This window comes from Nymphalis io, chromosome 3 (genome assembly GCF_905147045.1).
Source record: "Nymphalis io chromosome 3, ilAglIoxx1.1, whole genome shotgun sequence".
NCBI lineage: Eukaryota > Metazoa > Arthropoda > Insecta > Lepidoptera > Nymphalidae > Nymphalis > Nymphalis io.
In genome coordinates, this window is record NC_065890.1 from 58,224 (window position 1) to 83,961 (window position 25,738).

General features: G+C 39.6%; 2 protein-coding genes across 2 annotated transcripts; both read left to right on the forward strand.

Moving 5' to 3' along the window:
* Window positions 1–5,066: 5,066 nt before the first annotated feature.
* LOC126780954 (putative OPA3-like protein CG13603) lies at window positions 5,067–8,214 on the forward strand. The gene is made up of 4 exons (XM_050505660.1): window positions 5,067–5,157; window positions 5,953–6,139; window positions 6,253–6,332; window positions 6,419–8,214. The coding sequence occupies exons 1-4, from the start codon at window positions 5,077–5,079 to the stop codon at window positions 6,578–6,580; spliced, it is 510 nt and encodes a 169-aa protein (XP_050361617.1). The 5' UTR covers window positions 5,067–5,076; the 3' UTR covers window positions 6,581–8,214.
* A 1,589-nt stretch (window positions 8,215–9,803) lies between these two features.
* LOC126780956 (uncharacterized) lies at window positions 9,804–11,335 on the forward strand. Its single transcript, XM_050505663.1, has 3 exons — window positions 9,804–9,995; window positions 10,130–10,206; window positions 10,867–11,335. Exons 1-3 carry the CDS (start codon window positions 9,872–9,874, stop codon window positions 11,143–11,145), a joined length of 480 nt encoding a protein of 159 aa, XP_050361620.1. The 5' UTR covers window positions 9,804–9,871; the 3' UTR covers window positions 11,146–11,335.
* The last annotated feature ends 14,403 nt before the right edge of the window (window positions 11,336–25,738 follow it).

Consider the following 25,738-nt stretch of genomic DNA (forward strand, 5'->3'; position numbering starts at 1 on the left):
TTAGTACTAGTGCTATCTATCAGGCGTTTGTTTTTCGTTATTAGAAAAAGGTACCTAGGTAGGTAAGTAGATTGGTTCTGATTTCTACTACAATGAAGGCTTCACGTTGAGAGAGCTCGTGAAGAGCGCGAACGCGAATGTTTTCTTGCCTGTTTACGTTTCATGGATGTTACATTCTTCTCAGACCTACCCATAATCGAGGAATTATAAGTAGTTGAGATGCTGTGATGCTGTGTGTCTCAGCTTGTGGATGAAATAAAGAAAACTTGACCCTGACCAGTCACACTACCAACACTAAGCCTTACCATACTTAGTACTGGTATCGGTACCGCGATCACGGAATGTATAATAGTAATTGAGTTTTAATTTGTGATAATAATCCTATATGCAATTAATTAAAGCCTTATTCCGCGACGATATAAAAATTATATATCTTCTAGAGTATAAAATATATAAAAGATATAATAGAAATTCTGAAATAACTTAAACAGTTTGTCTTAAAACTATGGATATTTTTTTATATGTGGTTCTACTATTTTTATTTATTGGTACAATTTGGGAACGATTAAGTCTTATATAATATTTAAGAGGTAAGTAGGTAGGTAACAGCCTGAGAATGTCCCACTGCTGGGCTAAGGACTCCTCTCTCTTTTGAGGAGAAGGTTTGGAGCTTATTCCACCATACTGCTCCAGCGCGGGTTGGTGGAATACACATGTGGCAGTATTTCAGTAAAATTAGACATGCAGGTTTCCTCATGATGTTTTCACTGTAAAGCACGAGATAAATTATAATCACGAATTAAGCACATAAAATTCAGTAGTGCTTGAACCCACGATCATCGGTTAAGATTTACGCGTTCTTACCACTGGGCCATCTCGGCTGTTTTTTAAGAGAAACAATCCTTTAATTTTGACCACCATATATCTAAATAATCAGGTCGGAGCTTGTTTCTTCTTTTTACAATATAAATCGGTTCCACGTGAACGACCGATGGATAATGGGATCGTCATCTCAACAATTGATACGGAGCCGAAGCTAATACGCGTTCCCGATTGCTACTTATTTAAAATAAAGATTAATTTAATTGCTGCATTGTAGTTAATGTGCTGTTAAATCATAAAATTCTGAAATTAGTAATTGTTAATGTGAGTTATTTTCCAACTGAATAACTAATTTGGTAAGATTTAGTTTTATTCGTAACTCTGTTTATTTGTATTTAGATCACTCCATTATTCAATCTACGGTACCCCCCTGACAGTAAAGCTTTACCATCTTAAATATACAAACAATTATCACGATTTCTTTTGCATTCACGTTGCCACATAATATGCGTATTTCACAACCAATCGTGCATTGGTCGTATTTGTAATGTTGTTCGTTGTATTCCACGACCACTACGCTATAACATCTATAACTCCCCAGTTAAACTACATCTTTTATAAATAGTTGAGGTGTGGGTTACTGCCGCTAAAAACTCATTTAGCAGAGCTTCAGATTATTCAAAACAAAGTTATTAAACTAATTTTTCTGTACCCATATTTAACACCTACTACAAAAATTTATACACACTAAAATTATGAATATTAAACAATTATATATTTACAATATTTGCATATGAATACACAAACTACTAAAAAATTCTCTCCATACTGACTTGGCATTCACATTTAAACACGGAGTAACAAAGCGAAGTTGTCGCCGAGCTAGTTGGTTGGAAATCCCGAAGACTCGAACGAACTACGGTAAAAAAATGATTATTTTTTTTTTGATGTTCATAGGTCTACAAAACAAAATGACAATCAAAAAATTCAAATGATTACATTTCTCTTGTTGTAGACACGACATGCGTTTTTGATTAAGTGCGAAAAAAGCGTCTAGTCTGTGACAGCAACAAAGACCTAAGCTTATTAGTTTTTTTAATAGCTAAATAATTTAATCTATCGAAACAGTTTTTTTTAAACTTTTTTTCAATGAGGCTATAGAACTGTCGGTAAAAATATCATAATTAAAACGAATACTATTATAAGAGAACCATATGCGGTATAAAGGCGAGTGGCTAAGTACATTTGTTTTAGGTAGGAAGACAAAAGGTCATACAATATCGCATGCGACTATTTGGGCGAGGAATGGAAAACTATATGCATGTATGCATTGCAGGATATCGGACGAGTCAATAAGTCCATGAATTAGCTTGTATAGAAAGATGATATCATTTATTTTCCTTTGAGTGTAAAGTGAGCTTGCTCTGTAAAAATTCAGTCTCTGTGCATACGATTTCAGTTCGAGACATTTATTATCGGTGTAAGAAAGGTGATATAAAAATCTCTTTTGAACACATTCTAGTCTATTTATGTGCACCTGATATCAAGGGCAATCCACACTACACTGCAATACTCCAGGATATTTCGAACAAAGGTATTAAATAAAAGAATAGAAACACTCGGTTGCTTAAATATTTTTAACTGTCTATTAATAAATCCAGATAGTTTTGACGCTTTTTTTATTATATGATCTAGATGTAGCCTAAAGCTTAGTGAACTATCAAGTATAACGCCAAGATCACGTATGCTCGTTACTTCTTGGATAGTTGAATTATTATTGATATAATATGTCACCTTATCAAAAATAATCTTGCGAGAAAATTTTATGTAAAAACATTTTGTGGGGTTGAGGTACATTTGATTTGTGTGGCACCAGTCACAAATATAGTTTATATCCGTTTGCAATATTAGCTTATCTAAATCATTATTTATTACGCGATAAATTTTCAAGTCATCAGCATAAAATTTGAAGTTCGATTTTATATTAATACATAAATCATTTACGAAGATTAAAAAAGTAAAGGGCCTAAATGTAATCCTTGAGGGATTCATGAAGCTACCTCAATTTCTGCGGACTTAAAACCACAAATATTAACTTATTGTGAACGTTTCTGTAGATAAAACTCAACCCATCTCAATAACGAACCATGACCATGTGTCCAATTTTTTTCAATAATAACCGGTGGTTCACAACATCGAACGCTTTTCTGAAGTCAGTGTATATTGAATGAACCTCTTTTTTCTTATCTAAGGCATTTGCAATACATAAGACACTAAATTTGATGCTGTTGATCTACCTGCTAAAAAGCCATGCTGATTATTACAATTTATATGTTTACGTGCATGGCCTAGTATTTGCCCTATGCACAATTGACTCAAGTATCTTACCACAATTAGATAGTAATGATATAGGACGATAAGCAGTTACATCACCTACATCACCCCCTTTGTGGATTGGTATTAAATGAGCTTTTTTCCACATAGACGGGAATATGCCCGTCTCTAACGACTTATTATAAATTGTGGTTAAGGGCTTATACAAATTTTTTGCACATTTTTTCAAAAATAATGGAGGTAATCCATCAGGACCGGGTGATTTGTTCGTATTTAAAGACTAAAGACATCTCAAAACGTCGACTTCTTCTACGAACAATTTACTGAGTGACATAACGTTGCCATATGGATTAGTAACATCTGGTGTTGGCAGTACCGAGTATTCACGGCTTAAATTATATATATTCTGGAAATTCTTGGCAAAAAGCTTCCTTACCTTCGAAGGTGCGCAGATTTATAACAAATTACCTCCAACAATTAAAAATTGTAACTAAATGCAAATGTTTACATCCAAATTAGCACAACATGTTATAAAGAACTATTTTTAATTTTAATTATATACACATGTACAACCAACGTATTGTTAACCAGTTTAATTGTTATTTTCTTTTGTTTATACTCGTAATGATACGAGTTATTTTTTATAATTAGTTTATTATTATATAACATACTTAATATTATATTACTTTCACTAAATTATTAATATTACAAGAACGACGAACTACTTGCATAATATTTTCTTTAAAATTGTAAACATTTCTCATGTAAGTGACTGTATTGTTTTTTTTGAGGAATAAATGTCTATAAATTGAATCAGTTCACTTTCGCTGTAGACTCACCTAAGCAAAAAGACAGAAGACACTAGTATTTTACACGGTAGGTAGTATGCATTTATTATATGCAATCATAGTACTTTATTTGAAAAATAGGTAAGGGATATTTTATTATTGCATAACTGTGTTTAATTTATTCAGTAATACAATTTACATTTGAATATAACCATCTTGATCATTACGATATTTAGTCAGCGATGCAGCGATTTGAACAATGATATGTAAATAGTCAAGAGATTAGCGTAGTAATAGTGTGATATTTTTGTAGTAGTCGTGATTGTTGATTTGTAAAATTAACAAGCCTTGTGAAATAGACAAATATTTCAATGTACGCATAGTTATCTAATTGAGCGATACGATACAATAGCTACGATATTCTGTAAGGAAATATCCGGTGCGGGAGCTTAACTACTATGCTCTTCTTCTTCTTCGGAATATTACTCTACTTCTTCTTCGCAAATATGTCAATCTTTCTACACGTACGTACGTACAGTCTGTGGTCTGACTATACGCAAAAGGCATACAGTTTCCAGTACAAGAATGTGTTGAGGGTGGTGATGGGGAAGCCTAGACAATGCCGGCAATGTTTGGGGATGCTCGCGTGGACGGTTTCTACGCGATATGGTCTGAAATAAGTTATTATTATTATTAAATAATATAAAATTCAGAAAATTTTCTCCAAATAAGCAAAACTCAATAATAAGGATTGATGTATTACTACAAGTATGGAAATTTTGTTAACTAGTAACCCCAAAACTACAACTACGCCCTCCTGTCAATGTCGTTGGATTGTCACAAAATCATTATCACACTTTATCTGAAAATATAGCGAGATTTTTATAGGTCACATTGGCAGAATATTTTGCACTCAAATAGCGTAGACACACGCCAGAAAAGAAAAAAAAAGTGAGATTTTCAAATATATTAAATGTATTTTCAAATATTTACCTAATTAGTTAACTTCACATTTATGGTGATAAAGTGTAAAGCTTAGAGTTGTGACCCCGTATATACATATAATAAAACTGTATTAAAATAATTGTTTGTAAGACCTAATGAGATAACAAGCATAACAGAAGCTGAGGAAATGACGAATCAGTTTCCGATGTTCCGGTTCGCGACTCTAATGGCACGACAACTCAGTTCGCCCATCGCTGCACGAATTAAGGTTAGATTTGATGAAGGAAATCGGATGTATTTATTTAGGATAACCAACAGTAGATACATTAAATATACAATAGAAACAAATATGTTAAAAGTTGTTCATTAAATATTTTACTTTATTTTTTAATTTTATATAAGTAACAAAATAATTAGTAAAGACATACTTTATTTAGTTTCATCATTAAAATTAAAATATCCTATAAAAAAAGAAATATAAATTTTAAATACAGGACTATACATATAAGTAAATAATAATCAAATTAGCGTCGAACGCCATCAAAATAAACTGTACCGCAATGAAACCTCATTAGTGCGTTGCTTTGCGTCGTCGCAACGGGTCAACACATTGTATGCCACATCTGCGTTGCGTATTCAGTATGCACCTCTAGTTTACCCCTAGCAGTGGAGTACTGTCCGTCGTCGCACTAGAGTTGCGACAATGCAGCGAATCACCCTCCCCCGCTTCACCACTTGTCCGTCGATCCGTCGAAACGTGTAGTACATTACTGAATAACTGCTCGCAGTCTCATCCGAATCTGCTGACGGTCTTCCTCTACGCGATCTAGGCGAGGCAAGACTTGACAGTATGCTGGGTGGTGTCTCAGTCCACGTAACAGTGGTGTGTCTCATCTTACACACGTCACATGCAGCGACGCAACACATAATGTGGCATGTCACTAAAGTATATATTATATAAAACGAAGCAGCGACGACGCGACGCAACGCAATGCACTATGAGGGCTCGATCTAACTGCGTGCAACTGTTCCTCTATAACTAGTGTAGAGTATTTTTTTGTAGAGGTATGCTGTCTCACATCCACGCTTCGGCACCGCAGTGTGCATTCGTATCGCTAATCTATTCCACTGGTGTGAGTGGAACGCCCGCGCGTGGACGCTGCGGCTTGCAGGCATCACGCTGCCGGCGACAGCGCGACCACCTCCACTGCCCGTTCGCACGGCGGTCAATCTAGGTGGCGATCTGTTAGGTAGAAGATTTGTCTTGCAAACATTGGCAAAATAAGTTGCATCTGTAATGGTTGAATTTGTATAAGAAAGTATTAAATAAATTATTTTTTATTATTTTATATTTATTTTGCAGGTGAGATCATAATTTTTTCCTTGAGTTCACTTATAATTATTTTCGAAGTCAATCGTCAGGCAAATAAACAAGAGGATAAGGTGATTGAATTATTTAAAAAAACAACTTAAATTAGAATATTTAATCAAAATAAAGTCACTACAGTTTACATTTGAATGTAATTAAGGTGTTAAACGAGAAGTCACAGTGGTTGGCGATCGCGTTGTCTCTGGAGGAGCTACAACGCGAGCTGACTCTGCAACAACTCGACATCGAGCACTTGCGCTCTACGCTGCTGCAACTGAGGTCTCTCCAAGAGCAAGATAATAGTCCCTCTGAACGACGCTAAAGTGGGGCGTGAACCATTCAACTTCATCAATGACCTTCATTAATTTTAATTTTGTAATTAATATTTTTGTGTGAATTTTATATCAGTCTTAGGTTTTTCTGGTTTATTTATTCTTTTGTTTGTGTGTTCAATAAAGATGTTTAGGGTCGCCACACAAGGGCCACCGGCCACAACCACAAAACGCCGCCATGAAAAGCTAGAAGTGGCAACAAAGGTAACTGAAGAGCACGACAGGCACTTGTGGCCGGTGGTCGACACTTGCGGTCACTGGCTGCTACTTTTTTAAGCCATGGGACTCAAACAGGTTACCTGAGGTAAGGGAGAGAGGAGTGGGGAATTGCGCGAGTAGCGTGTGGCGGCGTTTTGTGTCGGAGTTTAGTGGCCGGCGCGGGTCACGACGATTTGTAGAGAGTAGTGGCCACCGGCGTCAAACATGTGCAGCGAGTCCATATAAAATGTGTGAAAACTACAGAAAATATGCCGGTGGCGGCGTTTTGTGGTTGTGGCTGGAGGCCCGTGTGTGTGGCAATCCTTAGGGTCGTGGCAAGTGGCTGTCGCGCGCTTCAACTATCTTTGTGGCCACTTCTAGCTTCTCATAGCGGCGTTTGTGGCTGTCGCGTGTGGCCCGTATGCGGTGACTATTATTATTATTATTATCTGCTTATAAGTCTAACAGCTTTCCTGCAATAAATAAAATAATGAAACAAATTTCATACAAGTTTTTTTAAATATTAAAATAAAATTAAGAAAACATACTATTGAAGTTACACGACTTTCATTTCGGTTAGTTACCAGGGGGACACGAACAGCCAAATGTAACGAAATATGTTACCGCAAGGTCACTAATTACTTTGGAACTATAACACCTACAGGCATTTTTTATTACTATTCAAAAGTTAGAAGCCGTTTTTCGGAAGTGCACAATATGCCGCTGTCATCGCGCACAGTGTTAATTTAGTGACTGGCCGCACGCCCCGACTTCATCCGGGTTGAACAGCTATGTCTTAGTAGATAACTTATCTTAGTAGATAGAAAGAAAACATCGAGAGGAAATCTGCATGGGTCTTATTTCACTGAAATTCTGCCATATGTGTTTTCCACCGAACCGCATTCAAGCTCCAAATCTTCTCCTCAAACATGGAGAGTAGATCTTAGCCCAGCAGTGGGGTATTCACAGGCTTTTTCTAGTCAGGCTGACGCCTGCGTCTGTTTACTGAGCAGAATCGACCCTTTCCCGTTTCCGTACGGTCTTTCACGACGATTACCTGTGGAGGATCGCCGACATGACTGCTCGCAGTTAGAAGTCTCGTCCGAATATGCTGACCACGATCTTTCTCTACGCGATCCAGGTGAGGCAAGACTCGACAGTATGCTGGGAGGTGTCTCAGTGCACGTAACAGTGGTGGCATATCGTCATCACTTCGTGTCTGATCTTACACAGGTATCCAGCGAAGTAACCGTGACCAGCATAAAGGAGGCGAATTTTAGCCCTCAGTCCCCCAATATTAGGTTGTGCATGGCACCCACTATCTTCTAGATCCGAGCGACTAGACGCTTGAAGTGCTTTTCTAAGCCATAGCCAGACCCAAAGAGGATCGAGTTTAAGTAAAGTGTAACTTAAGCTTAGATTACAATAAAATATGTCCCCACACACATACATACTCACATAATTTCTTAAGAATAGTTTGTTAAAGCTTGTAAACATTGTTGCTATTGCTTATATAAATAAATGACACAAAAGTTACGTGTGCTATTAACTAATTATTCGCACTTGGGGGAGGATGGCTGGCCATCCTTAATACAGGTTATTCTTATAATCTAGCTAGGATGACCAGACTTTGTTTTCAAGTGTCTTTGTTACTTTAATTATTGTATAAGTTATCTCTTGTTTAGACTGAGTAAATGTATAAACCTTTATGTGAAATAAATTATTAGGTATTCTTTTTATTAATTTCCAAAAATAAATAAAAAACCATTTTCAATAAATCTTGTAATTTAGATACGAATGGAGTACTGTACGCATAAGACGTTTCACGAACTCTACGGCGGCTCCGTTCCTGATAAAATAAAATCATAGGGGGGTACCCTATGATTTTTTTCTCCTACAATGACGCTTTTATTCTAATTGAAATATGTACATTTTTAGTTAGTTCTAAATATAGTTATTTTTTATAAAATAAAAGTTTATTTTATTACGTTTGTTTATTTTGGAGTACGAGTTTAAATAATCATTAAACCAGTTAGGTTAATACTTAGACCAGCGATGGTTTATCTTTGTAAACACAGACGTTGATTTTCTTTATTCGCGTAATCTGCGGCTAATAAAACAATTCATAAATCACAGCGGATCGGTAGGAGGTAATAATGGCGGGTAATGCAGACGAAGATTAATTACTCCGCCGCGGCTTCGCGCCGGTTGTCTAACTTAAGCTGCTGACTCAGTTCTCGTCATAACTTTATTTTTCTGACCTTAAAAAAACTTCATTAACTTTATCGCTGGCTGAACTAATACTTCATTATTACGTAAATATGTTTCAAAAGTAAGCGGAATAATTGCTATCATCTGAATAGACTGATAGTTGACTTGATACAACTAATGAGGAGTGGCTTTCATTTGTTTTGTTGCTACGGATTAGCTGTATTATACTTTACCATGATGTGTGTCTAATTTAGAGATTAATACTTTAATTCTTTTTTTATAGATATAATGTACATACACGCCGAGTACTCCATGGTCTGCATAAATCATATCACAAATATTATTATGTATTAAATATATAATTATATATTAAAAAATAAATTAAACAATTTATTTTTGTTATAAATAACTCATTGTAAAACTTGATATACTTTAGGTATATCAAGTTAGCGGTTCTTATCCAAACACTAGGAGTGTTTGGATAAAATAAGTGCTTTATGATATAGCCGAGCTACTCATAACACATATTTAGTTTACGCGGCGCACAGATCAGTCAGATAAAATCATACAAAGTCTGCAGGTTTTTTTCTGACATTTTCACCAATCGTCGTCATATTTTGATTACGAAAAGTTTTCAACATACAAACTACAAGCCAGCTGAAATATCATTGTATGTAAGTATAACTAAGCAAATGCAATTATATATGAATGAACTGTAAAAGAGACTGAAGTCCACGTGTAGCTAATTATGGCGTAGCAAAATGTTTAAAGGCACATTTTACGGGTATTAATTGCGTAATGAGCATATATTTTGTCGAACATTCACGATATTTACTCGCAGTTGCGGTAGTCGTTGACACAACTCCCTCGGCATGGACGCGGCACAGCTCTCGAAGAAGCTTTACTTCACCAGCGTGTTTCGGCTGCTAGCTCTGCTGTCAGTGTTGCCCGCCGTCATTTCGGAAAATCATCCATACACAACTATAGCTGAAAAGAGTAAATTAATTTGTAAACTTAAAATAACGAAAATTTGATAATGTATTTAATTCGATTCGATTTTAGTTTTAATGAAAAAGAAAACCTTAATGAAATGTTGGTTGCAAAACGATTTTATTTGTTTTGTTCGCTAGGCATCGCGGGGTACAAGCCGAGGGAAACTTCAAGCTTCACTATTCCCAATTATCAGTGCAGCGGGTTCATTGATGAGGTAATCATTATATTATCTAGCGTATTCCTCACTATTGTGGAGGATCGGGGGTTTCAATCCAAACTCAATGGTAAAGAATATGTCATGTGGAAATTTATATAATCTAATGTGTTGAATACAATTCAACCAAATTTATGTATGTTTACCGTCTAACACGAAATGGAGAAGAGTGATGAAACAAGCTCCAAGCTACCTCTGAGGAGAGAGGTCTAAGCATGGTAGCGGTACATTTATAGGCTGTTACTACACTTGCTTATCCAGGTTCTCTTTCGGGAATCATTTCAATTATATTTAAAAAAAAACACATTATGATACATACAAGGTACGATAAGAATCTATGTTGGTTGATCTATGAAAAATATACAAATTTTGCGTTGCGACGAGCTGGTTGGCGTAGTTGGTAGATACTTGCCTTTTACGCCGAAGGTTGTGGGTTCGATTCCCACCCAGGACAGACATTTGTGTGCATGAACATGTCTGTTTGTCCTGAGTCTGGGTGTAATTAGCTATATAAGTATGTATTTACAAAAGAAAAGTAGTATATGTAGTATATCGGTTGTCTGGTTTCCATAGCACAAGCTTTGTATAAGCTTAATTTGGGATCAGATGGCCGTGTGTGAAAAATGTCCCAGGATATTATATTATTTGCATTTTTTTCAGTCTTTACTGTGCGGCGTCGGCGGTGTAGCGGGATCAGTGCGAGTGATGGTGCGGGAGGGCACGTCATTCCCAACGGTTCGCATCAACCGGCATCTACGCAACGTCACCATTCTTCGTTCTCAGGACCTGTGGGGAGTCTGCTCAGGGACTGCCGAGGTAGACGTATACGTGGGCTGCCTGGTGTCACCGTCGCTGAAGCGGCCCCGACGCCGCCGCCGTTTTATAGCTACTTTACCCGCAGCACCCGCAGCATCAGCGGATCGAACTCTAATTGATTAGAACCACAAGCGATTGCATCTACGTGATTTATATTATAAAATTAAGTTGAATTGTAAAAGCGATTTCTATTATTATTTTATTTCTTAAATATTAAATTCGTTATTAAAAGGGAACGTGGCCATTGGAATGTTTAACGACCACACTGTATGTGAAAATTAAAGCAATCATAAAATAAATACAATTCTCTCACTATGGTTTTACTTGTGAGGGCTATCCTTGGACGAGATTTTCCCGCGAGATTGAACTGAGTTTGATCTGACACAGAAAATGACTTTTCACATACACACTTAGGGTTAAGTGCAAAGATTGATGGCTTAGGTTATCAAGATTGAGATCTGTTAATAATCTTTTACTAATATTAGACGAATTGCGTAAATATGTCGGAATTATTATTAATGGTTGAAACATCAACATAATTATTTTATTTTTTTAAATTACAAGCCATATTATTGATGTGATGTTGAAATTGTTTACCTGTTACGCTTCCATATCTTAACTAGACAGATGATCATCATAAATCATAAAATTTGGCGTACACGTTGTCAGGGGTACAGAAAAGGCGGAGAGTGCCAGCCCTTCACCTCTCCCCGAATTGACGAGCGGAAACTAGTATGTAACATTGTTTTCAAAACGGTGTAACATCGTAAATGTTCGTGCTTATAATACTACCCTTTGCATTTATTCGTGATGTGATATAATGTATTAGAGGATATATTCAAGACGCTGCATTGGGAAGGGCGGGGCATAAACATAAACGGCGAGTACCTTTCGCACTTGAGATTTGTAGGCGATAGCGTCATCGTGGCAGAAACCGTGTAGGACATGCAATATATGCTGAACAGCCTGGCTGATGCTTTTGCTCGAATTGATCTCCGGATGAACTTGGAGAAAATCAAAATAATGTTCAATGAACACGTCAGTCCGGAACCAATAGCTCTTAACGGAGTTCCTCTCGAAGTTGTTCAGGAGTATGTGTACCTTAGGCAAAATTTGCAGTTGGGTCGAAACAACTTCGAAAGGGAGGCACGAAGAAGAGTACAGCTGGGCTGGGCAGCGTATAGAAAACTCGGTCAAGTCTTTTCGTCACGGATACCGCAATGCTTGAAGACAAAAGTCTTCAACGAGTGCGTCTACCGGTTATGACCCACAGAGCCGAGACGTGGACACTGACAGTGCATTTGGTCCACCATTTTAAGGTCGCTCAGCGATCTATGGAGAGGGCTATGCTCCGAGTTTCAAATGTGGTGATCCGACAGAGAACCAAGGTTATCGTCATAGCCCAAATGATTAGTAAGCTGAAGCGGCAGTGGGCTGGACACATATGTCGCAGAACCGACGACCGTTGGAGTAGACGTGTTCTGGAGTGGAGACCACGCATTGGCAAACGTAGCGTAGGACGCCCTCCAGCTAGGTATATATACACGCAAGGTAGCAACGGTTGGAGATTGAGAGGTGAAAATCGAGCTCAGTGGCGTGCCATTGGAGATACCTATGTCCAGCAGTGGACGTGAAAAGGATGATGATGATGATGATGATGATATGATATAAGCAGTATGACTTCGAATACTTTTTTATTTGACATAATATGGTATTAATGTTTTAACTTTTTGTTTAATTTAGGACGTAGACACATGGTGGGAGTGCTTCAACTAGGTAAATTTAAAAGTTGACATCTAAATTGTCAGTAATTTTTATTAACACGAACGAACTAAGTAACAGCAAAACATTGCGGTGCACCGTGCCCGGCACCGTGCTGCGGCACGACGCCGCACCGTTTTCCGGTAGCAGTGCCGTGCCGTAACACGGTGGCCGATGCCGCACCATCGACATGTGTCTACGCCCTTAGAGAAACAAAGACGATTTTTTATTATTTATCGACTTCTTTATTGAAAAAATAAAAAACTAACGTGACCTGAAATATTATTTTTTCGTAAAAACTTTTATTTTACCTTCCAAAAATAAAACGAAATTTGCATACTTTTAGAATATTCCCATTTCTGGGGATTTTGATTAGTATGTTTAATGGCAGTTTCATGGCAGAATGTGAAGTTTGTCCACCTTCCAATACAATTGCTGCAGCTCCGGATGAAAAAAATTCGAGGGCAACTTCATTATGCAATCGGATTCTCACCTTTAAAGATAACCCCGGTCAAAGAGACAGACATAAATAAAATAATGATTGTTTTAGTTTTGGTAACTCGCAAATTTAAATTAATATTAATAATACCTAAAAAGAGGCAGTAATTTTGATATTATAAACAGACACTTCAATTTTATTTATTTGTAAAGATAGACCAGTTCAAAGTATTCTCAGATTATGTTTATAAGATATTTTGTTAGAAATTGCCAACACTTATATAAAATTCAAGCAATGTAACGCTGTCGTGATTAGTAAAATTAGTCATATTTATTTATTTATAGAATAGGAAGGCGGATGAGCATATGGGCCACCCGATGGTAAGTGGTCACTAACACCCATAGACATTGGCATTGTAAGAAATGCCAACCATCGCCTACATCGCCAATGCGCCACCAACCTTGGGAACTAAGATTTTTTGTCCCTTGTGCCTGTAATTACACTGACTCACTCACCCTTCAAACCGAAACAGAACAATATCAAGTACTGTTTTGCGGTAGAATATCTGATGAGTGGGTGGTACCTACCCAGACGAGCTTGCACAAAGCTCTACCACCAGTAAAATATTACAGTAAAGTTAATATTACAGTAAAGTCCATGGTTTTATTCCGTAGGCGGTCTTATAGCTCTAAATAAAATTGAGACGTACTTAATGGTAATTGAAAAAGGATTCCTAGTACCAAGGTATCCTCGAACGTTGCTGTGTGTGTCACGTAACGAACGTGAGGACGCCATCCGAACGGCGAAGCGTCGATGTCTGCATTCGTACAAGTCGCGTCGCGTCGGCGGGCCCGTGCGTAACGAGGCGTCTGATTGCGTCCGGCGCATCACAATACACTTTTGTTGCACTTCTGTAGAGAAATAATTGGCAACACAAAAGACGTTTGCTTGTTATAATGAGAAGGGACGCGAATAACTTTACGACGATCTATGCATTTCAATGACGCACTCTGAGTTGCACACATCGCACTTGACACTACTATGATACACGATTTTAGTTGTTTTGTAGCATTTACGGAGAAAGTTAAGATTTTAATACGGAAATATTCAGTATTCGGTATTGTTAAACTAATAATCCGTTTCAAAAAGTAATTGACAGTTTCAATCTCAGCACAATGAACATTCCCGACGTCGACGACCCTCCCGTGTCTGTGTAGTTGCGAAGTTAAATAATATGAAGTTTCAATTGCGTGTATTCGGTTAATAGGTTCGGCGGTAGTTCTCAACAAGTCCTAAGTAGTCTCCGAAACAGAATTTCATTAAGTTCCGCGCTGCGCTACGAGGGGCGCGGCGCGGGGTTGCGCGCGCAGGACGCAACTTTATACCTCTCGAGCGAACAACTTGTGTTTACTGCAAAGCAATTATACACTAGTCTACACGCTAATTAAACTGAACATGCCCTTGTATTCTCAGAGAGCGAAGTCCTAAGACGAATTAGGTTGGAATGTGTTTTTGTGGCGTCACGGACTCCCGGAGAAGAGCTCGTTTAATTGTAGACGAATTATAAGCAGATGGGAGCGATAGCGCACGACTGACTCGCGGTAATCTCGGCCGCAACGCAGAACCACTCTACTTCAGTATTGTTAAACTATTTATTCAGCACCGCTTATTACAATTGAAATAAACAAATATATTATAGATGTAAAAAAAAAAGTTTTATACCGGTGTTACAACTATGTATCACCCACTCACCGCTTGTGATATCCCAAAACAGCAATACTTTGCCGTTTAACCATTAGTGGGACGTCAGGGACACTACTGAGTATTTTTTAAATCAATGTTTTTCAAATAGATCGCAATAATATGCACAGAATATGCACACTGGGACGCGTATACACAGTTTGTCCTTTCTTATTATTCATAGCTTTATAGAATGGTCATTTATTTACAGTAGGTATTATATATATATATTTCTCTGGTGGTAGGATGCTAACATCCGCCTGGCTTGTTACCACCGTACGCATGGTGAAAAACTCGTGAAGTGGCTTGCAGCCGCGTTTCGAGGTCAGCCAGCGCACAGCCAGAGCCCGAGCGAGTATTGCCGCGATGGGTGTTGGTCCAATTGGAGACGGCTGTTGAACCAATGCCGGGGGAAACTGTATTGACCTGCCGGACAGGGAGACCCGAAGAAACGGCTGTTCCGCTGGCCGCCCGTGGCATAGTACAGGGGCCCGAGCGTGCCTAACCAGCTCGTGAGGCTGCCCCACCAGGCCACGCATAATCTCGGGGTGGACCGTCGTGCCGGTTGGTGACCGGTTGGTGGGGTCCCGGCGGCCACTTCCGGGGGGGTTCGGGGGCCCTTCCGTCCGGCGGGTCAGTGTATTTTCCCTTTTGGCAACCACTTGGGGAAACACGCCTCCACGCTTTGCCCATCCCTATCGTGGCAATACATCGCTCGCTTCACGTCTCTTTTCCATTCTATTTTTCCCAAATGGCGCAACAAAACAGAAATAACGGTCGTACAGCGGTGCACACCCCCACCATACCCTCGCTGTTTGAGGTCGAGTTCTCTAACATCCGAGGACTCCACACTAACCTCAACGCTGTCCACCACCATCTCGAGACAGCACGGCCAGCAATGTTGTTTCTCACGGAGACACAAATACTCCGTCCTGCCGATACTAGCTACCTTAATTATCCCGGCTACACGCTTGAAGAATCCTTCAAAGCGAAAGCCGGAGTATGCTTGTTCGTCAGGACGGATGTTTGCTGTCACCGACTGCGCTGCTTGGAGGACCCCTCCTTCTCCATGTTGGTGGTACGTGTGGACCTGGTTCGTCAGAGCCGAGTCTACGTGTGCCTCTACAGATCCCACAATGGTGACTTGGAGACAAGCCGATTATTTGACCATCTTAGTCGGGTGGCAGATGCTGCGCAAGAGCAATTTCCTAACGCGGAATTGGTGTTTTTGAGGGATTTTAATGCTCACCACGAATCCTGGTTGAAATCCCTCAAAACTGACCATGCTGGAAGGACTGCTCATGCTTTTGCTCTCACACATGACTTGACCCAACTGGTTGATCAGCCCACCAGGATCCCAGACATTGATGGGCAAGCACCTTCTCTACTGGACCTTCTGCTGACTTCTCACCCGGTGGAATATCAGGTTGTGGTTCAGGCTCCTCTTGGCTCTTCGGATCACAGCCTTATATCTACTAGAGTGCCACAGGCCAAGCTGCCGCCACTAGCGGTATGCAAACGTCGCGTTTGGCACTATAAGTCGGCGGATTGGGATGGTATGCGCGATTACTATGCGTCGGTCCCTTGGAAGGAACGTTGCTTCAGTGGGAATGACCCGACAGCTGGTGCCGCTGCTGTTGCTGACGAGATCATGTTGGGAATGGAATACTACATTCCTAGCTCAGATCTCGTCAGTAGGAGTACGCGTAACCGTTGGTTCACTCGTGAATGTGCCGATGCTGTATCATCTAAGCAGGCGGCATATCGCAAGTGGATCAACGGCTGCATTAGCGGGGCATCTAACATTGACTCACTGAAAGCAAACTATAATAAAAATTCCAAGTCCTGTAGAAAGGCATACACGAGAGCGGATGCACAGCGCATTGTACAGATTGGTCATGACCTTGTTTCGCATCCTAGGGGCTCCCGTAGCTTCTGGCGTCTGACCAAGTCTGTGCAAAACAATTTCTGCCAACCTTCGCTGCCACCGCTCAGAAATCCGGACGGATCGCTAGCTCACAGTCCGCAAGAGCAAGCTGATCTCCTGGCTAAACTCTTTGCCGACGATTCCGTCATCGACGATTGTAGTGCGCTGCCACCTACAATACCTTCATGTGGCCATACGATGCCTGACATTAAAATCAGGCAACGTGATGTGCGTGCGGAGCTGCAATCACTTGATGTACGGAAAGCTAGCGGTCCCGATGGAATACCAGCCATAGTGCTGAAGAAGTGCGCAGCGGAGCTGTCTCCTGTGTTAAAGCGCCTGTTCCAACTTTCTCTCTCTTCGGGATGTGTGCCGGAGGCTTGGAGAAGGGCTAATGTGCAAGCGGTTCCCAAAAAAGGGGATCGGTCTGACCCGGCAAATTATCGGCCAATAGCTATCACCTCAGTACTTTGTAGGGTGATGGACCGGATTTTAAACAACCAACTGATCCATTACCTAGAAGATCACTGTTTAATTAATGATCGTCAATACGGGTTTCGACCAAAACGGTCCACAGGTGATCTTCTAGCGTACGTAACACACCTCTGGGGTGAAGCTATCGACAAGCATGGAGAATCGTTGGCTGTCAGCCTCGATATCTCCAAGGCTTTCGACAGGGTCTGGCACAGAAGTCTTCTCTCCAAGCTGCCGGCATATGGTCTGCCTGCTCAGCTATGCACCTGGATTGCCAGCTTCCTACACAAGCGTAGCCTTCGTGTTTTAGTTGATGGTTGCGCTTCACAATTCTATGTAGTGAATGCTGGGGTCCCCAGGGATCTGTGCTATCTCCCACACTCTTTCTTTTGCATATCAATGATATGCTCTCTCTTGGGAACATACATTGCTATGCAGACGATAGTACAGTGCATGGTGGATACCACGGACGCGCAGTGGCTGGGCGAGCGGAAATTGAGGAGAGGCGGAAGAATCTTGTCATTGAACTCGATAGGACGTTAGTGCTCATCGCCAAATGGGGCTCTGATAATCTTGTTGAGTTTAATGCCAAGAAAACACAGGTATGCGCTCTCACGGCGAAAAAGTCAACATTTTCCCCTCTTCCCTCCCTCTGTGGTACTCCGCTGGTGATGCAAAGCAAAATCGCCATGCTGGGGATTGACGTTCGCTGCGACCTTAGTCCAAGGGATTACATCGAGGCTGTTATAAAAACAGCTTCACGGAAACTCGGAGTTCTGAACAAGGTGCGGCGCTTTTTCACGCCACAACAACTGTGCCTGCTGTACAAAACACAGGTACGGTCTTGCGTGGAATATTGCTCGCACCTTTGGGATGGCTCCGCTAAGTACCTACTTGAGGCCTTGGACCGGTTGCAGCGACGTGCCGTACGCATTATTGGCGATGTAAAGGTCACAAACACCCTTGAACCTTTACAGTTGCGTCGTGAGATAGCAGCACTGAGCGCTTTCTATCGACTGTATCACGGCGAGTGCTCTGAGGAATTATTCTCTCTAATTCCTGCTTCCCCCTTCCTTCTTAAGTCCACGCGAGCTGGTTCTCGATGTCACCGCCTAACTGTGACATCAATTCCATCGCGAACAAAGAAATTTGGCAACTCCTTTCTTTGTCGCACTTCCAAAAAATGGAATTCCTTACCAGCTCACGTGTTCCCCTAATCTTACAACCCGGGTTCCTTCAAACGAGGCGTGAAGAGGCATCTTGCGGGCCGGCAAGGCGAAGGCGGCTAGTGCAGAACGTTTTTCCCGTCTGTACTGGCCGTCGTCGCGTTTGGACTCTACTACCACTTACCAACAGGTGGAGTAGAGTCATTTGCCCTCCCGGCGAATATAAAAAAAAAAAAAAGTAGGTCATTGAAAAGAAGGCTTAAGCCTACTGCCACTTTGCTCAGACCGCGTATTAGATATTCGGTCAGCGATCAGCGACGTAGCGCGTGCGACGCGACACTCGATATAATAATAGCGCATCCGTGTGATGTTTCCATATTCATGCGTAACACGAAGTAATGGACCGTTACTTGTCTACCTACACTAACAGAGTGCACGCATAAATCGATATGTCGCCGCCAACTGCGTGATCATAATTTATTTACTTTATTCCACGTAGCACTCGGTACATTTGTGTTCGATAGATCAGCCTCACCCGACATCTGGAAAAAAATACAGTCATTTCTAAGGCGAGACCAAGAATCATTCTAACACATGTTTGTTGTTTATTTTATTTTTATGGAAAACAAACATCTTACCCCCCTACTGGGCTCGCCAATACGCCTGCCCAGCGCGGTGAGTATGGGCAAACCCTCCTTAATGACAGATGCGCCCAAAAAAAGGCCCCCAGTTACCGGCAAGCCCGCTAGGCCCGACCAAGGTAGCGGTCGCGGTATTGGCAGGACAGGGGGTGCTAAGAATCACTGGTTCACGGCAGGCTACCGTATAAAACGACTTCACATGGCAACGTACAATGGACGCTCGATGAGGCTGGACCATCACCTCGCCGATTTAGAAGTAGAGTTAAGTCATATAAACTGGCATATACTGGGGTTATCTGAAGTCCGATGACAGGGGGAGGACACGATAACTCTAGAGTCCGGTAACTTACTCTACTTCCGCGAAGGTGATAACCTCTCCCAGGGTGGTGTCGGTTTTCTAGTCAAAAAGGATCTCATTAGCACCATTGTGGAAATCAGTAGTGTGTCGAACCGGGTAGCGTACCTTGTCCTAAAACTTTCCGACAGGTACTCCCTGAAGGTCGTACAGGTATATGCGCCAACTTTGACATACTCTGATGATGTGGTCGAAGCGATGTACGAGGACATCGCAAAGGCCCTCAACGACACCTCGAAGGCCCACTACAATGTTGTTATAGGAGACTTTAATGCTAAAGTGGGAGTACAAGATAGCGGTGAATCGAAAGTCGGACCTTACGGCTTGGGCTGCAGAAATCACAGGGGGCAAATGCTGGTAAACTTTCTCGAAGCGCAGGGGCTCTTTTTGATGAATTCTTTCTTTCAAAAGAAGCCTCAGAGGAGGTGGACCTGGCGAAGCCCCGATAACGTGACAAGGAACGAGATAGACTTTATCATTTCGAATAAAAGGCATATATTTAGAGATTTTACAGTGATCAACAGGTTTAATACCGAAAGTGATCACCGCTTGGTTCGAGGCACTCTAAATATCGACTTCAAAGCCGAAAGATCGAGAATGATGAGGTCTACTCTCCGACCTACCATGCTCCAAGCTCCAAGCGAATCGGCAAGTGCAGCGTAGGGCGCCCTCCAGCCAGGTGGACCGACGACCTTAAGAAGGTGGCGGGCACCAACTGGATGTGGAAGGCGGAGGACAAGGAGCTTTGGCGGACCTATGTTGCAGACCTACCTAGCAGTGGACAACGATTGGCTTTTGATTGATTGATTGGGAATATACTATATATAGCTTTACTATCATATTTGAAGAATAATTTTATATAACAATGCTACTGTGTAGGCGAGTGTAAGAAGAACACGACTCTCGGGTCTCGGGTTGTAAACATCAACAATGTGACGTATTGTTTGCTCCTCTTAAGCCATTCACAAACACCTACTGCGAGCTCTTATTGGCGAGTGCTCATCGCACAGCACTTCGTAACTCGTCTCGGCTCCCCTCGACGGGAGCCATCACCGTGTTGCAACACGCGAGCGCTTTATTTCTTATTCTCGAAGGTGTAAGGACACTTGTTATTGCTCGCCACTTTGACGGTTCTGCCTTTTTGCTTTTTAGTCGCTGCATTTATTTATTTTATCGAAGCTAACATGTATATAAATAAGATGTATGTATATAAGATGGTGTTACAAGCTCATAAATATAGTCTAAAGTATCCCGTGATATTTTAAAATCAATGAGATATTATAAACATTCACAAAAAAATCTATTCGCTCGTACAGTACTAAGGGTTAAAAATTCGTGTTTATTATGCAACTGGTGCTTAACTCAAGGAAAACATCGTAATTATTATCATTGTGTCTTATGAAAGTCTACCACATGTATATCCAACTAACCGCTTCGGAGTAGCGTGATGAAATAAAAACTGAACATTCTCTGTTACTTTACAATTATTCAAAACTGACTAATACTTTCACACGGATCTTTCAAATTAAGATTATATTTTAATTATATTATAAAACATTTATTTGGCTTCACATGGCCTTATACAGGGCATTTATGTGGCTAAACGCACAGCATCTAATACTTGTTTCAATCATTTCATTGCAAAATACAAGTTCCCATGGCAAAATGTCGTTCCCATGGCAAAAAAAAAAATTAAATTAAATTCATTACACAAGCGCGCCCGCACGCACGCACGCACGCACCCACACAAAACCCACACACACAGATTTACACGCTCACATAAACACGGACATCATACCCTATTTGTACCATTTTTATATTTATTATTTCATACTTCTCAGTTTTATACATTTACTGTTTTTTTGGTTGTTTTCTACTCCATTACTATATAGTTATTTATTTTTTCTTTTTGGATGTTTTTAGAGGAATTTTATTAAATGATTAGTTGTTATGACAACATCAATGTTCATGTAAACGGGAATGGAGGCCTGGTGTCTTGTAGAACAGGTTTTCCTATTGCAAGCTGGTGCTTGACTGACGAAGAGTGGTGTCTTCACATTATTTAGTTGATAATTAAACGTTATATGTCAAATTGTATACTTTCTGTGAAGAAATAAAATAAAATTTATTATTATTACTATTATTGCTTACTATGGTAATAACTTTAAACGCAGGCGTATTCACTTCTGAGACATCGTTATCTTTTATTTCAGTTCTTAAATATACTATACGAGTTCCAAAATTTATTTTCCCTCTTTTTAGAAATTTGAATAAAATGAATTAATCCAATTCCTACTATAATACTCGAAGCTGGTGCTCTTCTTGTAGCGGCAAAAGAAATAGTTGAGCGACTGTTTATTCGTCTTAGTAACGAGTTCCCCGAAGAATAAACGGTTTTATTTTTGTACTGGAATTGTTATTTCAGACAAAGTGGATTGCTTTAAAATTGTTTTGCTTAATATACAGCGGTTTATATTTTTTCTTAAGTATCCTTTAGCAAATTATCTATTTAAATAAGTAACATATGTTTAAATTTAAATAACGAATGCATGTTATAGTAGCCGTTTTATTATCTCAAATACAGTTTGACTGTCCTGAAATACGTAAAATAAACTTACATTTTGCTTTTATTTTTTTAACTTCCTTATCAGGCGAATAGATTGATTAGTGAATGTTTATATCACATTGATTAAAAATAGCACGAGGTAAAAATCTTATTTTACCCGTACGCAGTCGGGACGGGACGGACAGCTAGTATCTTATAAATGATTTAATTCAACGACGAACCAATAATTACGAATGGACGTGAGGCTGACAGTGAGCCCCGAAGTCGTCATACTCGCGTCGCAGTGAGAACGCACGCACGCACACACGTTGAGTGCAATCATATACATAATATGTTGCCGTGTATATTTCCTGTTATAAGTGAGTTATAATGAGGTCGCCGGTCCCTTGGCCGCTCGACTCCCGGCGGGGAGTCGCCGCAGTGTTTCATTAGCAGTAAGTCTCGCGACGCGAGCCGCACTCTATCAAATCATTGCTTACACCTTCATAACCTTACTGTGCTTTGTAAAAATATTATAAATTAATGAGTAATTCGTGTTGACTAATAGTATGAATGTGTTGTTGCGTTTTCGTTTTCGTTAATTTTTTTATGTAAAGATAACTGGCTGCTTACATAAACTGAAGCTGAACGGAAAATATTAACAACTAGCGGTTCCCGCGGTTTCACCCACGTATAACTTAAAGAAATCACTAAGAGCAGACTTATAATATTTCAGTATGTACAATATTTTTAGTTTTATTTTCGTGGGATATTGGTATTTATTTATTTTTTGTTGCACCGACTTCCATGATAAAATCATAGATTTCCATACAACTCATCTTTTACCTACACTTATACGCGAGTGAAGCTGCAGGCTATAGCTAGTTTAATTTATAATATCAAAAAACAAATGAAATGTGTATAACATATATCGTTATATTTTTTTGTAATCCGTAATACTTCGCATCGCATTTTTATCGAATAAATGTTCGACGTGATTCTTTAAATTGACATAAAATTTTTATTTATAAACTAATTGAAATAAAACAAACACTAAATTTTAAGTGAAGTTAGCCACAATACGTTAGTGAAACACTCACTCTCAAATCAGTTCTGTTTCTAAGATAAGCGTGCAAAAATGCACAGATGAACAGACAAAAATTCTAACAATCATTGGTTTGGGTTCTATTGCATTGATAAAGCCCGGTAATAGTTTAATTCATATATCTTCCAATCTATCCTTCCATAAAATTACCGTTTACGCTGGAAAAAAGATTTGCGGCTTAGATAGATGATCGATATCAACTTTTTAATGTTTCATTGTTGAAAATAATGTTATGGGATCCTTAGTTTTTCCCGAGCGAAGTGAATGTATTATGTTATATCTCTTGACATAAGAACGAGCTATCGTGACATCATTAAGAAAATAGTAATTTTCCCAATAAAAACAAGCGCACCGAGCTCGTAAGATTTCATTAGCGCGGAATCTTAAGCTGCCGTAAAAAGTATAATGTAAGAAAATAAAACTCCCTTGTGAGTGGGTTGTCAAGGCGGAGAGTCGGCGGGTCAGCGCGCGGAGCGGCCATTATGGCGTGCAATTACTCATTCTCGCATAATAGCTTTTGTTATGCCGCGTTTAATTATTTTGCTGTGGACGCGCTTTATTTAATCTTTTAATTCTGTTACTTGAGCCTTTGTCCTGGAAAAAACACCAATTGTGTCTTATTGTGTCGGGAGCTCGAGGTGTCCGCCCGGCGGCCCTTTGTTCAGAGAAACTCTTTGGAATTCGAGTTACACTGTTATCGAATCTGCGTATTTGAAAATAATTACAGAATAGTTCATAATAATTCATATTACTAAGAAAGTATTTTTTGGAATACAATTAATTAATTTAATGGATTTTTTTATTTACTTGCGCAGTTTTTGAACTGTTCTAATTGCTCAATTGTGAAATGGATTTGCAACTCCCATATTTGAAAATTCTTTACCTTTTTAGATTTATGTACATTACCTCAGTTCTCACGTTATTCAATTCAAATTTTACAATTATAAGTTTTATACAATAATATTATTAATTTTTTTTTTTGCTAGAAATGACCTGGAGCCGTTTTATTTATTCCCAATGTTTGCAATCATCTAATCGCTTTGCGCTACTGAATAAAACACTGTGCCTGTAAACTACGAATTACTGTTACCGGCCTAGGATACGACCGTTGATCTAGAGGTCTGGGGCAAATCCCAGGTCGGGCCAACAAAAAGTTATTGGGTTTTTCTGTCAAAAATTCTTCAGTAGCAGCCGAGAGTTTGAAAGTTGGAATTGTGTACACTCCCGTACCTCAGATAGCACGGAAAACCGTTGGTCCTGCGCCTGAACTCTTTCCGGTCCACACTTCTGGTGACCCAAGAGCTGTCGCTTATTTCGCCCAAAGGCAGAGTAGGAGTTCAGAAAAGGAATAGTGCGTCTTGGGTACAACGCCACAGGTAAAAATGCCACAGGACAATCTTTTAGACGGCGTGTTTTTTTCTATAAATTTGTAATGTATAGTTTGTTTTACTTTACTCTCGTATTTTCTTTTGTTTGCATCAAAAAAATCATCAGTTTCCTTAAAAAAAAGTTAATTTTGTATTTCTAACAATTTACATTTGGCGTTTCAAAATAAGAGCCAGGAGAGCTAATTTGAAATATGACCAGCTGTTTAGCCGTTAGCTAGTTCGTTAAGATGAATCTTAGCGTTTTGAATTGTTCATGTATTAAATATTTTGTCTCTTGATAAATTTTATCTGATTTCATGCATGACGTTGAACAAAAACATTGTAAAGCCTGCGTCTGGCTAAAGATATTCTATGCCAGGTGGATGGGTATTTTGGGTGGTTGAACAAGCATCAATTACTTCGCATTAACAAGAGACGAACTCTGATTGTTGACGAGGTGTTATTTTAATTAAAACAATAAAATAAACAGAACAACGTGTAGTTTTATGTTGAAGAAAGAAGTTTAAAAATGTAGTCATCAAATACTTTTACGTGATGTTAGTCGGTGCTAGTTCTTGGCCTGCAATTTCGCGTCTTCCGCGCGCTTGTCTCTCAGATTTTTACTTACAATTTATTGCATTCTCCGCTCCGAGCCGCGCCTCAGCGACTAATAACAGACATCAGACGCGCTTCGTAAATGAGTCGGTGGCTTTTGCCTCGGAAGTAATCTTGTTTGAGTTTCTACGATAAATGTTGCTTCGCGACAAGTAAACTGTTTCTCGTTGACAATTTTCTCTTCGAAATGCAGATATTTTTAATCATAAGAACGGGGTTTGTAAACTAATTTCAGGTGATTATTGTCATGATTTTTTTGTATTAAAATTATTTTTGGATTATATTAGACGATTGTGAGGAATAAAATCACTAATTATATAGTTCTGCCCATAGTTCGTGTATTTACGCTGGAACACTCATCATTTGTGTTTGCTTAACGTAACAGTTTTTAGTTTTGAATTTCAGTGTGAGTTTCCGTGATTCGACTGTGAATATCGTGACTACAGCACAGTTTCGTTATTGATGGAGGAATCTGAAAGCCGCAGCCAGTATTTATCAATCACTCAATTTGCGATGCCGCAGCGATATCATCACGTCACCAGAGACAAATCAATTGAAGCGAAAGCATCGCGTTTCTCTTT

Excerpts from the sequence above, each read along its gene's own strand:
- LOC126780956 (XM_050505663.1), top strand. The coding sequence starts at position 9,872 with ATGGACGCGGCACAGCTCTCGAAGAAGCTTTACTTCACCAGCGTGTTT. Across the intron at positions 9,996-10,129 it reads CACAACTATAGCTGAAAAGA|GCATCGCGGGGTACAAGCCG; the intron begins GTAAATTAATTT and ends TTTGTTCGCTAG. Across the intron at positions 10,207-10,866 it reads GCAGCGGGTTCATTGATGAG|TCTTTACTGTGCGGCGTCGG; the intron begins GTAATCATTATA and ends CATTTTTTTCAG.
- LOC126780954 (XM_050505660.1), top strand. The coding sequence starts at position 5,077 with ATGACGAATCAGTTTCCGATGTTCCGGTTCGCGACTCTAATGGCACGA. Across the intron at positions 6,140-6,252 it reads TCTAGGTGGCGATCTGTTAG|GTGAGATCATAATTTTTTCC; the intron begins GTAGAAGATTTG and ends TTTATTTTGCAG. Across the intron at positions 6,333-6,418 it reads CAAATAAACAAGAGGATAAG|GTGTTAAACGAGAAGTCACA; the intron begins GTGATTGAATTA and ends AATGTAATTAAG.